The sequence below is a fragment of the Alosa sapidissima genome, chromosome 7 (assembly GCF_018492685.1).
Source record: "Alosa sapidissima isolate fAloSap1 chromosome 7, fAloSap1.pri, whole genome shotgun sequence".
In the NCBI taxonomy this organism is placed as follows: Eukaryota; Metazoa; Chordata; class Actinopteri; order Clupeiformes; family Clupeidae; genus Alosa; species Alosa sapidissima.
The window spans coordinates 16,222,685-16,236,437 of record NC_055963.1 but is presented as its reverse complement, the minus strand read 5'-3'; the positions used below and the strand labels follow the sequence as shown (position 1 = coordinate 16,236,437).

Here is a 13,753-nt window from a genome sequence, read left to right as displayed (position 1 = left end):
TAAGATTATTATCTAGATTATATAAAGTGAGTAAAAAAATAATTGTTTATCATATTGTCAAATCTATACGACATGCCAGAATTCATATTGTTTTTTATATAACCCTAAGTGTTGTTATTATTAGCATTTATTTCTAACCACTGGTGAGTCACCATACCCCCACCTCCTCCCCTCCTAATCTGGAGGTAAACAAATTTGGAATAAAGATGCCTAGCTTTCCCTTCTCTTATTTCTTGAGAGACTGCACATGGGTTGCCCATTAGAGCAGGAGAGTGGTTGACTTAAGCTATTCACACTTGGTGACCTTGAACAAGTTTTGAGGATGTATACTGTCCTGTCAAGTAAGCTGTTGTTGTTGTTATTGTTGTTTTGGTAACACTCCATAATAAGGTGCCATAATAAATAGCAAACTAGTAATTACCTAACCCTTTGTTAATATTTGTTAATTGTTACTAACATATCTATTTGGCACAAGTTAATAGTTTTTTAATCATTTAACCAACCAATCAATTAACCAATTTTATTGCAAGCGGTTACGGCGCCGACAACAGTGGCAGCATGTCAAGGTACAGTAGCTCCGTGTTTTTTTCTTGAATTTCCCCTTGGGGATCAATAAAGTATCTATCTATCTATTGTAAGGGTCCTATGGAGAGCGGTTCATATTGGGATAGGCAGAAGCACAGTTTAATAACAATTAGTTAAAAAATAATAAGTCATTAACTTTTATATTAGCATATAGTTTTGTAAATAAACATTTAACATTTAAATGATGTAAGAAAGAACTGTTAATTAGTGCCAAAAATATATTTAGTTAACTATTAACATATATTAATACAATATTAGTTAATAGATTTGTTAAAACATTAACATACAGATTTTATGCAAACAACTAATATTTAATTAATGATGAAAAAACTATTAACTTGTGGCAAATAGATATTTCAGTAACAATTAACAAATATTAACAAAGGGTTAGGTAATTACTAGTTTGCTATTTATTATGGCACCTTATTATGGAGTGTTACCGTTGTTTTTCAATGGTTTTGTCATCTCAAACTCTGAAACACACGGGACCCTACTTAATTTTTCTAAAATCTTCTGGGTTCATTCCTACCTTGCTGACAAGACAGTGCAGTGAGTCCTTTCACCCCAAGTCACCACACTCTAATTCACACCTATGATCTTAGAGGGTGGTCATATATTTCATAGGCTGCTGTAAAATACTGTATAACCAACATGTTTGCCCACTCAGGTAATGACTGGTAGCTCTCACAAACACTTTGCGTGCAAGAGAATAGAGCTGTTGTACAAACAGGCAGTATGGCCACTTAGCCACATGTAGGCCTATCAAGCACCAAAAAAAAAAAGAAACAGAATATTAGGCTGCCATGGATATTTTAAAGTTAAAGACTACAATAAACCATTCAACACTGATGCTCATCAGACCGAAAAAAAGCTTGTGCTGTTCATGTTCTCATGAAGATTATTCTATGGTAGCACATAGCCCATAGCCTACAGTGACATGTCATGTTTTTGGTATTAGGGATGCTGTTGATTCTGTAGCATATTATATGCTATATTACTATGTACATGGAGTATGTGTGTGTGTGTGTGTGTGTGCCTGGGCCTACTTCTGAATTCTACACTTGGACAAACCCATAGCCTTTCTTTTACTGTGTATGATAAAGGAAGAAGCGGGGCTGTAAGCTCAACACTGCCTCAAGGCGGAACAACTATGTCACTGCTTGCTTTTCATTTACCAATCAGATTCAGCAGGAGCGCAGAACAGTAAAAACATGGAGCCAACATGGCAGAACGTAGTTAGCAGTAGCGAATAGCTTACACGGTGGGGGATTGAACATGTAAGTTTACGACTTGTACAGCATGTAGGCCTACTTTCATGTTTTATGTCCACCTCAAATAATCAGTAACGTTACGCTACCTCAAAATGACAGCGTCATTGTCAACTTGGCCGGAGAAAATGCTCCAACTGCTTCGCCGAATGAACAACTTTCACTTACCAGGTTGGGGAAGGTGTTTTATATGGCAATGGCCCAATATTTTTTAAATAAAAGGTTATTTCATAATTTGTTTGATAATGTTGTGCATTTGAGTAACGCACGTAATCTGTAAGGTTTACATATTAGCCATTCAAACACTTAGCCCAGTCATATACGTTTTCAGTCACATCCATTCATTCATATGCAGGATCAACTTTGAACAGCTGTATGCGATTTGAAGTGGAAGGGGAACAAGTCGGGTGGGTGCAGCCGAAAATAGCTTCCATCTTGAGCCGTTTTCCCGATGTGTTTACATCTCATAGTGGCGCTATCTCTGTTCACTCCTCTCTCGACTCGTACGCAAAGAGGTCAGAGGCCGTTGACCAGGTTTTGCAAGAACTGAGGAAAGATGAGTCACTTACATGCCTGAAAGGCTGGAGAAACGAGGTGAGAACTGGGAATTGTCGCAACATGGATCAGGCAAACAAGAGAGAAACCAACCACTTTTCTCCAAAATCGTATGTATTTATTTTGTTTGTTTCTCTAAATAGAAATATTCTGTCATGCCGAGATTCTGTGACACTCCTCTGATGTGCATGGAGAGGTCAGCCACAAGTGAGTTCCTGTGCCTCAAGACTACAACACATAATTATTCAGGGGATAGGGAGGGAGTTTTAAACCCACCCTCGATTATGTTTCCATCATCCAAGCATTGCTGCAGCCTACCACTTCACAGTAGGCTACTACTATAAAACCACCAGACATGTTTGCATCTAATTTCGTCTCTTGTATCATGAATAGGTCTGTTTGGAGTGAAGCGCTATGGGGTTCACCTCAATGGATACAGTTGGGATGACAGTGGAAGGCTCTGCATGTGGTTGGGCCGGCGCTCACCAACAAAGCAGACGTACCCAGGGAGACTGGATAACCTGGTAAAAGGAAATGACTGCCTATGTTAGCTTGGGGTGGAGGATTGTAATGTGATGATGTGCAGAAACTCCATCTCTTTTCCAGGCGGCAGGAGGCCTGGCTGCAGGCTGTGGAGTCAAACATACAATGGTGAAGGAGTGTGAAGAGGAGGCTTGCATCCCAGCGAGCATTGCAGAGAAAGCACGTCCTGTTGGTACTGTGAGGTAAATAAGCCTGTCCTCCAATCCCTAGAATCCCTTTCAGTATTGTTAAAGGAGAATTATGGCGATTTTCATATAGATCTCTGTTTTTCGAGGTCACGAGAACTGTCATGTACGGGGGGGGGGGGGGGGGGGTATAAAACAATACCTAGCTCGAGTTGCTGTAGCCAGGCAGCTACTCTGGGGGCATGCTCATGTTCATGCCCCCAGAGTGTAGCACTGCAGCCGCCTGGCGGCTCTAGCTGTTGGCTGCAGCAACTGGACTTTTTTTTTCCTACCGACAGTAGAGATCTATGTGAAAAATAGCCGTAAATGTGAATTTATACATGGTGAACACCCAGAGACCCTGTTGTCTTCTGAATCTATTCCAGCTATACCTATGAGGACCATGAAGGTGTGTTTCCTGAGTGCCAGTTTGTGTTTGACCTGGAGCTTCCTCTTGACTTCAGGCCTCAGATTGGGGATGGGGAAGTGCAAAACTTCTACTTCTACCCCATAGAGAAGGTAGAACAGCAGAGGACGGCCACATTGTTTCGGTGGGGTTGTCTACTAGTGCATGACTTACCCATCACTTTGTTACTGTGCACCACACAGGTTAAAGAGCTTCTGGTCGCTGATGAATTCAAACCAAACTGTGCCATGGTGGTACTTGACTTTCTGATCAGACACTCCGTCATACAGCCAGATACAGGTTTGTGTCTACTGTATACTGTTAATCTTGTGCACGGGATTGTGTTTGTATGTGACAAGATGTTTTCTTTATGTTTGCGTTTGATTGTGTTACAGAGCCTTACTACCACGAGTTTGTCGCTGGATTGCACAGGACCGTGTGAAAGACATGACTCCACATTAGGGATTCTCAGTCCCCCTACAGACATATAATAACTGGAGTGTGTATTTTGGTGGGCGAATCAGCTTTTTGAACCATGCCAGTTTCTGGTTATGCTAATGATGCTAAAAATGTCAGTCAATTTCCACTTCATATGCCAACTCCAGTATTTGTTTTGGATATCATTTAGCTGCAGAGAGGGTAACCTACTCATAGTTGGTCCCATGCATCTGATATGTGCTCCCTTTTGTGAATTGTTCCACTTAGGTGAGATGTTATGGGGCCTAAACCTCATTGCCATTGTAACATCCTGTAAGCATGGCTAATTGATGAAGTGGGTTCTCCTGTGGATCTCCTGTGTAACTTTGAATGCTGGGCATTTCCGTACCTCAGAAACAATAAATGTTTTACACCAGGGTAATGTTTACTTTGTTATCTGTTTGTCAGGGTACCCCCAGAATTGTCAGACCTAAATTTAAGACTTTAAGACCTTTTTAATACCACTTCAGATGAAATGTAATACCTACATCGCACCCATTCGGATAGAATAAATAATATTAAAGGTAAGATTAAACCTCAAATAATTACTATTTACAAGTGTTTGAACATGCCAACATGACAGCAGTGCAGTGGCAACACAAAGATTTGTTGCGGTAGTAACGTGACAATGTACTGCTTCATGGACAAATTTACACTGAATAGAACCTAGTTGATTTCAGGGATTAAAGTGAATTTTTTTTTTTTTTTCAGGCCATAAGTCATACGTTGTTCATATCTACCAATAGAGATAGCACCCCTTTTGCGGTCGCGACCTATTGGTTTTTAATGTACAAAAAGATGCAAACAGCAAAATAAAGCACCAAATAAACACCAAAACGAGGCTACAGGGTACTCTTAAGTTACTGTATAATTAATGCCACCTACAGGTGAATGCATAGAACATAACAATCCTATGGTTTGTGTACCATATAGCCTCGTTTTCGCCGCCAATGGCCGCCATGTGAATAAGGTGAATTGAGTTCTTGATTGAAATCGAGTTTTCCTGATGAACAAAACAATATTTCAATACCATCCCTGACCATTGCTGATTAGCCATTGTGGTTCTTTTCTACTGCAGCAATATTGTAGCAAGGCTTTAACTTACACTCTTATTTAATTACTTCAGGCCAAAAGTGTTTAAAAAGGGGAGATTTTTTTCTTCTTGTTAATATGCAATTCAACACCAAAGTAAAATGTATAAAATCAAGTTTGCAAGACTTCACATTTCCATATCAAAATCAGAACAGTCTAGATATTGCTCATATTTCCATTTGTTGCCTCATCTGCATTTAAAGGGACACCAGGCAAGCCTGATGCTTTTTCTCTACGAAACTCCCCCTCGCTCGGTCTGATCTCTTTTCCTTTTCTTTGAATCTTCCGTCAAGGGTCTTCGCTGCTTCTTCGCCGGCTCTGCCATTATACACACGTTTGCAACAATCTAGCGTTTCGTTAGCCTGCCTCTGTGCTGTAAACTGATCCTGCTTCGGTCGGCGGGTAGGATACACCGAACTTGCAAGTGGGATATTCTTCCTACAGGCAGTAGGGGCGGGCGAGAGAGCCCATTCGCCCCGTAATGAGTCATTTAACCATATACCGACTTACAAAGATGATTAATTAACACGAAAACGTTGCCTGGTGTCCCTTTAAAACTCGAAATTACCATGTTTTCATTACAGACAACTCAGTTTCCAATGAGCAGCAGTGTGTGCTCATGCAGGAGGTCTGCGCATCTGATAACGACAATCTGGAGAGGGCGATTTGTCTTCAGCAACAGATTGTAGGGTTGACAAGAGGTTGCGATATGGTGAGGGACAGGTCGTGTTGCGCTATGAAAGAACATGCGTAGCCTACTTTCTGAGCGCAAAAACGGTCAGCCATAGATAAACTTATACAAATCATGACGCTAATATGGGAGGTTCTGGTAGGCCTACTGGTTATGGTTTTGTGCTATACATTAATAGCAAAGTTTTAAGTTGACTATTTTAATTGCATGGTTATTTTTTGTCAACATACGCTCACAACCTGTCGTTAAAAGTGAGGCCTAAGCAAAATAGGCTAGCTGTCTGTGCGTCACAAACACGACTGACCCCCTTACTCAACATAAAATAATAATATCGCGAACTGTTAACACGCTCAGTCAAAACCTTCCGTCGCAAATTGTGAAAAACATTGTACATGTCATGACAGACGCGGGAGGCAGGCTACGGTTTATATTGCGTCGCTTTACACAATGTTAGTGGCATTGATTAAAAACTGTAACAATAATAGTACATCGGGTGGCATAGTAGGCTCTCTATTCAAGTCATAGGTGACACCCAAAATGAATGACCTCCCCTGACAAGAGTTCGCGATAGTAAACAATTGTCAACATTGATGCACGGAAAGAACACAGCCTCCGAATTCGCACATAAAGCTCACAATAGCATATCCAAAAAATTAAACGGATTGGGCAACCTCATCAGCTGTCTCGATTGTGTCACTATAATCCAACTTTTAGACCGTCCTCCAGACGTGTTCTTTTTTTTTTAAGCAACCGCCCCATGCCAAGCGTGTAGCTACAACATAAACAAAGCTAAACTCATGGCTGACGTATCTTCTTGAGCGATCTCTGATTGAGACACAGAAAGTTCTCAAGAACACTATCTATCTTTAAACATTTACCATCACACACATTCATTCATCGGACCTAATATTTGTAGTTGCCTTAAAAAAAAAAAGGAAAAGAAAAGGTGATAGACCCCTCCCCTATTTTTTCTCTCACCGGATCTGCATCGATCTCAAATGTGACATTTCTAAAATCAAATTGACGGAAATCCGTCGTACGACGGAGAACTTTAATCCTTGTATTTACGCTACGTGAGGATATTAGACTAAATCTACTGATCATTTGAAAAATTAAGACCTCCGTGAAAAAATTCCAGACTTCCTTTAATACTTTTAAGACTCCGCGGGTACCCTGGTTTGTTAAAAGTGCATATGCAATTTCAAGCCCATTTTTTGTAACATTCAGTAATCATATCCTCACAATCTGTTAGCTGCCCATTCCATGAGTAGACTGTAAGAAAAAAAACAGTCTCTGTAGGCAGCCCAGGCTCCGAAAACTCAAACAATAAAGTGGAGGCAGCCTGTCCTCCAAACAAAAACAAAACCCTGCGTGGAGCAGAGTCCTGCACGGGTTCGGGTACCCGCGGGTACCCGATGGGTGACCCGCACATTTTGATGAAACGGGTGAAAAATATTCTACTGTGTCGGATGCGGGTCGGGTCGGGTCGGACACGGGGGTGACACGGGTCTAAGTCGGAATTGGCCTTTCATAAACATCACGTGCATACGTAACAATATTTTCTACATAGTAACACATCCTAAATAATATGCCTGCAATTCAAGTTGATAAAAGCATTTGAAATGCACGTTTCGTATGTGCCTTCCCAAAACAGGCTCCTATACTTTCACTTTTAAAAATCACATGCGCGGGATCTGCCTGCAGTCTTTCAGAACAAAGTGGCTGCACATTGATTAAAAACGCCTAAAGATGACTCTTTTGACATGTTATGGTGGAGAGAGCATGCTCGCTTAATTCCCAATATTGCCTAGATTGTGAGATTGACATCCCTGCAAGCGAGCGAGATTTCTCCTATAGTGTCACACATCTTATGCATATTTCCATAAAGTTTCACAGGCTAATGCATAATCCGGTGTAGGTTATGACCGAATCATTCTTTCATTTAATGTAGGCTAGCCTACTACTGCTGTTAATAAGTTGTGTGTGCAAGGCCGTGTTTGAATTCTAAATTAGGCATTTGCGTGGCGATAGCCTTGTAGACGCATCTGCTTGAAAAGTGGTCAAATGTTATCACTAGGGTGTTGAAAAGTAGCGCAGGCTACCACAATACATCATGTAGGATATGCCTGTCAACTTCAGCTGAAGTTGGATCTGCAATGTTAATGGTTGTTATTAGTTGCTTAAACGTGTCTGTTAAACTCGGGTACGGGTCGGGTGTCAGTTTTATTTAATGCGGGTCGGGTCGGGTACGGATTTTAACTAGCTCTGGTGTCGGAAAACGGGTCGGATGCGGTTTTAAACATGACGGGTACGGGTGGGTGCGGATTTAAAAAATTGGACCCGTGCAGGACTCTGGCGTGGAGTTTCTCTGGAAATACTGAAGGGAGGGTTGAGCTACCCAACAACATAAAGAAATAATACTTTGTGTGCAATCGCTGACTGCACCTTTAAACAGTTAATATAAAACTCTGTGGTCTGTCATAAGAGAGTGACTAGTAAATAACAACACAACCATGATTAGATTCATCTTGTAACAATTTATTTTCTAAAAGAACAAGTAAATCTAATGATGTCGGTCTACAAAATATCACTGTTGCAATATCGGTTTACCTCTTTCAAACCACAGTTGTTGTAAATGAGTATCAAGGCCTTTAGTTGGTTTCTTGTGGTCATGTTCTTTCCAAAGCATCTGGTTCAGTGAAGATTTGGATAATGTTTATAAATGAAAAAGCCAGTAGAATATCACACATTGTTAAAAAGAGACTACACAGGTTGAGTACATGTCAATAGTATTAAAAAAGCACATGGAGTGACAGAGGGTTTTCCCACATGTCTTGGGGTGGGGGGGGGGGGGGGGGGGGGTCAGTAACATTACAGTATTACAGTAGACCCTAACTGTCAATGACCTGCAATACAAGTGAAAACCGCTGCAGAAAAATACACATTTTTTCCAAAACCTGTCATCTAATATAAAAGTATACAATTGTTCCCTAATCCAGACAGCTGGACAGTCCAAGCACAGACTCAAGTAGTCTTAGATCTGTTCAATCCATTTTTAAGCATGGCATTGACAAGAGTATAAAACATTCACACACAAAAACTGCATTAGTATCATTAATGTAGTATGCATTTAAAATTTAAGGCAATGTCTATATTTGGTTTATTTTTTAAATAAACCAAAATTGCTTGTTTGATAGATTGAACCCAGTGGCATCACTGAGTGACAAGATGGAGGATGTATTAAGCTCAAGGTCAGCCTAATTAGCAAGGCAGACGTGGTGGGTCCAGTCAGGATAGTCAGTGGGATACAGTGTCCCTGGGAGTACGCAGAAATATATAGGCCCTTCTGTGTCTGATGGTTTTGGTTCCTACCAAAGATCTTAGAGTGGAGCGCTCTAGAATCTTTACTTCCTACTCTCCTGCCTCCAACAATACTTGAATACAGAACTCAAAGTTCCAAATTAGAACCAGGTTCTGTGTTCAGAACAAGTGCTGGGGTTCTAGACTCATCATACATCACCCCAAAAAAAAAAAAAAAAAAGAAGACAGAAAAGAAATCCATCATCTGGGCCCAAAGGTGATGGATATTCAGGAGCACCATCATATTCAGTTGCAAGTTTAGTATAGTGTGCTATTACAGAACTTTCTTTATGTAACATAGGACCAAACTGTAACCTTTCCATTTTACATTAATTGTCTTACAAAAGACAAAAGTGCGTTGACCTTGTGAAAGCTAAGTCCCTTTTACTTCGCTAGGTCCTTTGGCCTGATTTGATGTCTCCGTCCCCGTCCCCTGAGCCTTACTCAGCAGGGGATGCGTTGCTCCCCCTTTCTAATAACCACTCCGCGGTTTTGTTGGTTGGCTTGGTGTACGTCCCCTCCCCTCCCTTTCCCAGCATCCTCTCGCCCTCTATAACAAGAGGCAGGCGCTCTTTTTGCTGCGCTTCTTGGCTTGCAGCGCTGCCCTAGTGGCCAATTCAAACACCTCCCTGACGCCATCCTTCGTCTTGGCTGAGCACTCCAGGTAGCCAAAGGCATTTATGCGAATGGCCATGTCCCGGCCCTCCTCTTGTTTAACAGGTTCCTGTTAATGAACGGGAGAAGCAACAGGTTCTGTAAATGCCTGAATGACAAACATGGACCCAAATCGTCTGGCCGAGGTACAGTCCACGATTGGCTTTGTGTGATGTGCGCAGATGGGAGGGGTGTAATTTTGTTGCCTCGAATTTTATAGAGTTTGAATATCAACAACCTTCCACAAACTGCAGAGTTAATCTATAATATGCTAACTAACTATATGTAATTTGACCATGACACTAGTTTTTACACTTGCCAACATTTGTCCATTTTAAATAAAAAAATGCCATGATTATTTTACTCAAATACAGCTTGACAGAATCATGATGAAAATGCATGATTACCTGGCTTAGGCTAGCCTACTAGCTTTACAAAATGAACACCATTAGTTCCCATTCCCATAAGAGAAGGAACTTATTTCTCGGTGTGCTTTACACCTAAAGCTGACGATACACGGGGCAACTTTTTGAGCAGTGTTGCTGGGTAATGTTCTTAAGTATTGTGGTTCAGCTATGTTCTCATTGATATTGACCAACATTTTTCTTTTCCCTAAGTACTTTAATCATCTGTAGGCAAATTTTCCATCAGAAAGCATGGTTATGTGGTTATCCAGCAACATTGCTCAAAAAGTGGCCCCATGTAAGAGCACTTAGGTATCCTGGTTCATCATATGGGTGTGGAGTTAAAGTTCCAAAATACCCACCGGAACCTAATTCAAATGACAGAGACGTGCAAAGTCAGTCAATGAGATATTCTATGGCATGGTGCTAGCGCATATATTTTGCCTAGTTATTATATTAGTTTAAGTTAGACTTAAGACTTTGCATTTTGCTCGTCATTCAAATTGGAGCCCTACGAGTTTGGCTCTACATTTGACACACCTAATCTGAGGCATTCAGAGGGACTTCCATCAGTGTGGTTCTCACTACGCTTGGTTTAGGCATACCTGTTTCATCTTTGCTAGTTCCCGGCGTGTGTGCTCGTCGTTGCGCAGATCCTTTTTGTTGCCCACCAGAATGATAGGAACGTTCGGACAGAAGTGTTTGACCTCCGGAGTCCACTTCTCTGGAATGTTCTCTGTGGATAATTAAAAAAGCATTATGGAGTTTTAATATAAAACTAGTGAGCCATCTACCCAAAAACCTCACAAGAATTTCCAATAGCCTAGGTTTTTTGGTGATACTGCAATATCGTGCTGTGAAGGCTTTTCTTAATTTTCTACATAGTGCATATCCTGGACGGATAGTGGGAATGACAGGTATGTTTATTGGACTTTCAGATGACCACATACCAAAAATATTTGATCATATTTAAAATATATTGAACAACAAATGGCCTTATTATGCATATAATATTTATCATCTTTTTTCAACGAGGTGCAGTGTCTGAGAGTGGCGCATAGATGTCGTACCCAAACTGTCTGGGCTATCTATGGAGAAACACATGAGTATGACGTCCGTGTCGGGGTAAGACAGGGGCCGCAGTCTGTCGTAGTCCTCCTGGCCTGCTGTATCCCACAGAGCCAGCTCCACCTGCCATCAACAGAGAGGGCCATGGAACAACATCCAAAACACTTCACATTTATCATTACTGGGACTGGGTCACAGCCGTGGCCTACTGGTTAGGGCTTTGGGCTTGGAACCGAAGCTGGTTCGATCCGCGATCAGTAGGAAAAATGTGGACGGGGGAAGTGGTTGAGCACTGCTCTCCTATGCCCACATCCACGGCTAAAGTGCCCTTGAGCAAGGCACCTTACCCCTCACTGCTCCCCGAGCACCGCTGCAGCAAGGCAGCTCACTGCTCCGGGTTAGTGTGTGCTTGCTTAGTTGTGTTATTAATCACTAATAATGAATGCTGCTAAACTGTACTTTATAGTGCTCGCGTTGTACAGCTGTATGAATGCATTTGGGCATCCCTCACAATAGTAACAGCTTTCTAGGGTCATGAAACATAGAAGCGACATTGCATGAACATTTGAAGATTGACCAATTTTTCAGTGTCAATGAGTCAGATTGCATCTACTCCTTTTCACTTAAATCATGTAATTTGCCCAAAGAATAGTGGCCATTTTTTTACAAACATACATTAAATAATGAACAAGACTCTGCTCTGGATTTAACCAGTATGCTCTTGGGGATAGCAACACCTCTAGCCACACAAAGCAAATGTCCCCCCCGCCCCCCCATCTGGTTTCGCTAATTCACCCTAATCCTTGAATCAGGAAGTCTTGCTGAGAGCAGTGATATAAGATGGCTGAGCTGGCTTATTGCCTGAAAGAGACAAAATCTGAACCAAAGCTTCTTCTTAACAGAGGGGACAGGTTATACATGCTCACCTGTTTCCCATCAACTTCGATGTCAGCAACATAGTTTTCAAATACAGTGGGGACATACACTTCAGGAAACTGATCTTTGCTGAAAACTATAAGCAAACAGGTCTTTCCACATGCACCATCTCCAACAATGACTAGCTTCTTCCGAATGGCCGCCATCTACAAAAAAACAACAAAAAAGATAAAAGATCAACAGATACATTTTATAACAAATATAATTCAAATGACTAACATTAAAAGCAACAGAATGTAGTTTTTACCTTAAAATAACAGCTTCAAACTCAATATGATGCTACACTACCTTACAACACAGAATGCCTATAAGCGCATCGATCATTTTAGAAATTATTCACAGGAAGATTGGTATATTGAAGATTTTGTGCAAAATACTGTTGCAAACTAACTTTAACACTAGGCTACAGAACTTCATTGGCCATCGTTGCAAACATGTAGCGAAACTTAGCTATCTTAAATTACTGAATTAGGCAGTTAAGGAAATTGACCATGCCTTAAATTAAGTTCTGTTACGTTAACTATTTCAGCTTATCGGTCTAATCACAGTAGCTGCTATGCTTACAGACGACAGCCGTTGTGCCGACCTCATCCAAGAATGTAACGTTAGTTTTTTTGAAGGGGGTTACAATGTTGGCTAACGTTAGCTATGATAGCTAACACGAACTTAAACACAATTTACCATCTGCTTTGCTTTTCGATAGTCATGGGCAGATATTTAGATAATAATGCGGTGGCATTTTCTTCTTCTGCTTGCTGGAAGAAAATTGTTTCACGTGTTAACTGATGTTATCGTTACTTGGGTTATCTGCTTCCTAGCAATAATAATACTATGCTAGCTGGTCAACTGTTAACTTGTGAAACTTTAGCGTTACTTTCTGCTTGGCCACAATCGACAGCTCACATAGTAGTGCTAGCGCCAACAAACTAGCTTACAAAATCAGTTACTAAAGTACACGTTGAAGAGTACCAGTAACTTCTTAAAAAACACGTTGCGGGGACACAAGGATAGCTTGTATTAACTAGCTTACCGCAGAGTTATCTGGCTTGAAATTTCAATAATGTAACGTTAGCCTATCTCAGATGTTGCTAGCTAGCTGAGCCACTGTTTTTGAGTTGAAACCTAGAATTACAAGAACACGCATGTTTGACTGACATCACATTCTACCATCATACTATACTCGTGAACTCTACTCATGTTACAAAAACGTATACGTTAATTATTTGACAAACACAAAATCTGGATGTATACCGTTTTCAGTTCAGACGTCCTCGTTTTCCTCTTCTTTTCCTGTCCGACCCCAAGACCGCGCCCATTCGTCTGCCACCGTGTTTGTGCCCGCCCACTGCTATATCGTTTGACCAATTAGTCTCTTGTATTATGAGTGTGACACCCAATTCAACCAGTAATCTACGCAAATTACTTCACCAGCTGAGCGTTTTTTTTTTTTTTTTTTTTTTTTTTAACAGTTCGCTTGTTGCTATCCCTCTTCAAGGTGGGTGGGGGGGATTTGCTGTATTTCAGGCCCTTCATGATGAACATATAGAAGC

The 13,753-nt window shown here is 41.0% G+C and overlaps 2 protein-coding genes across 3 annotated transcripts; one reads left to right on the top strand and one right to left on the bottom strand.

The window, feature by feature from the left end:
• The first annotated feature begins 1,762 nt into the window (after positions 1-1,762).
• Positions 1,763-4,376, top strand: tpk2 (thiamin pyrophosphokinase 2). The gene is made up of 8 exons (XM_042096834.1): positions 1,763-2,024; positions 2,209-2,447; positions 2,552-2,615; positions 2,802-2,932; positions 3,015-3,133; positions 3,502-3,634; positions 3,725-3,821; positions 3,917-4,376. The coding sequence occupies exons 1-8, from the start codon at positions 1,949-1,951 to the stop codon at positions 3,961-3,963; spliced, it is 906 nt and encodes a 301-aa protein (XP_041952768.1). The 5' UTR covers positions 1,763-1,948; the 3' UTR covers positions 3,964-4,376.
• Positions 4,377-8,303: 3,927 nt separating this feature from the next.
• LOC121712816 (rho-related GTP-binding protein RhoA-C-like) lies at positions 8,304-13,563 on the bottom strand. 2 transcript variants are annotated; one of them, XM_042096835.1, is made up of 5 exons: positions 13,455-13,563; positions 12,194-12,349; positions 11,270-11,390; positions 10,805-10,935; positions 8,304-9,865 (listed from the first exon to the last, which is right to left on the bottom strand). In XM_042096835.1, the coding sequence occupies exons 2-5, from the start codon at positions 12,347-12,349 to the stop codon at positions 9,692-9,694; spliced, it is 582 nt and encodes a 193-aa protein (XP_041952769.1). In that variant the 5' UTR covers positions 13,455-13,563; the 3' UTR covers positions 8,304-9,691. The 2 variants fall into 2 exon arrangements, with proteins under 2 accessions (XP_041952769.1, XP_041952770.1); XM_042096836.1 differs by lacking the exon at positions 13,455-13,563 and adding an exon at positions 13,234-13,253.
• Positions 13,564-13,753: the final 190 nt, after the last annotated feature.

Coding starts and splice junctions, on each gene's coding strand:
- tpk2 (XM_042096834.1), top strand. CDS start 1,949: ATGACAGCGTCATTGTCAACTTGGCCGGAGAAAATGCTCCAACTGCTT. Junction 2,448..2,551: donor TGAAAGGCTGGAGAAACGAG/GTGAGAACTGGG, acceptor TTCTCTAAATAG/AAATATTCTGTCATGCCGAG. Junction 3,134..3,501: donor CGTCCTGTTGGTACTGTGAG/GTAAATAAGCCT, acceptor AATCTATTCCAG/CTATACCTATGAGGACCATG.
- LOC121712816 (XM_042096835.1), bottom strand. CDS start 12,349: ATGGCGGCCATTCGGAAGAAGCTAGTCATTGTTGGAGATGGTGCATGT. Junction 11,391..12,193: donor TCGAAGTTGATGGGAAACAG/GTGAGCATGTAT, acceptor TGTTGATGGCAG/GTGGAGCTGGCTCTGTGGGA. Junction 9,866..10,804: donor AACTAGCAAAGATGAAACAG/GTATGCCTAAAC, acceptor GTTCATTAACAG/GAACCTGTTAAACAAGAGGA.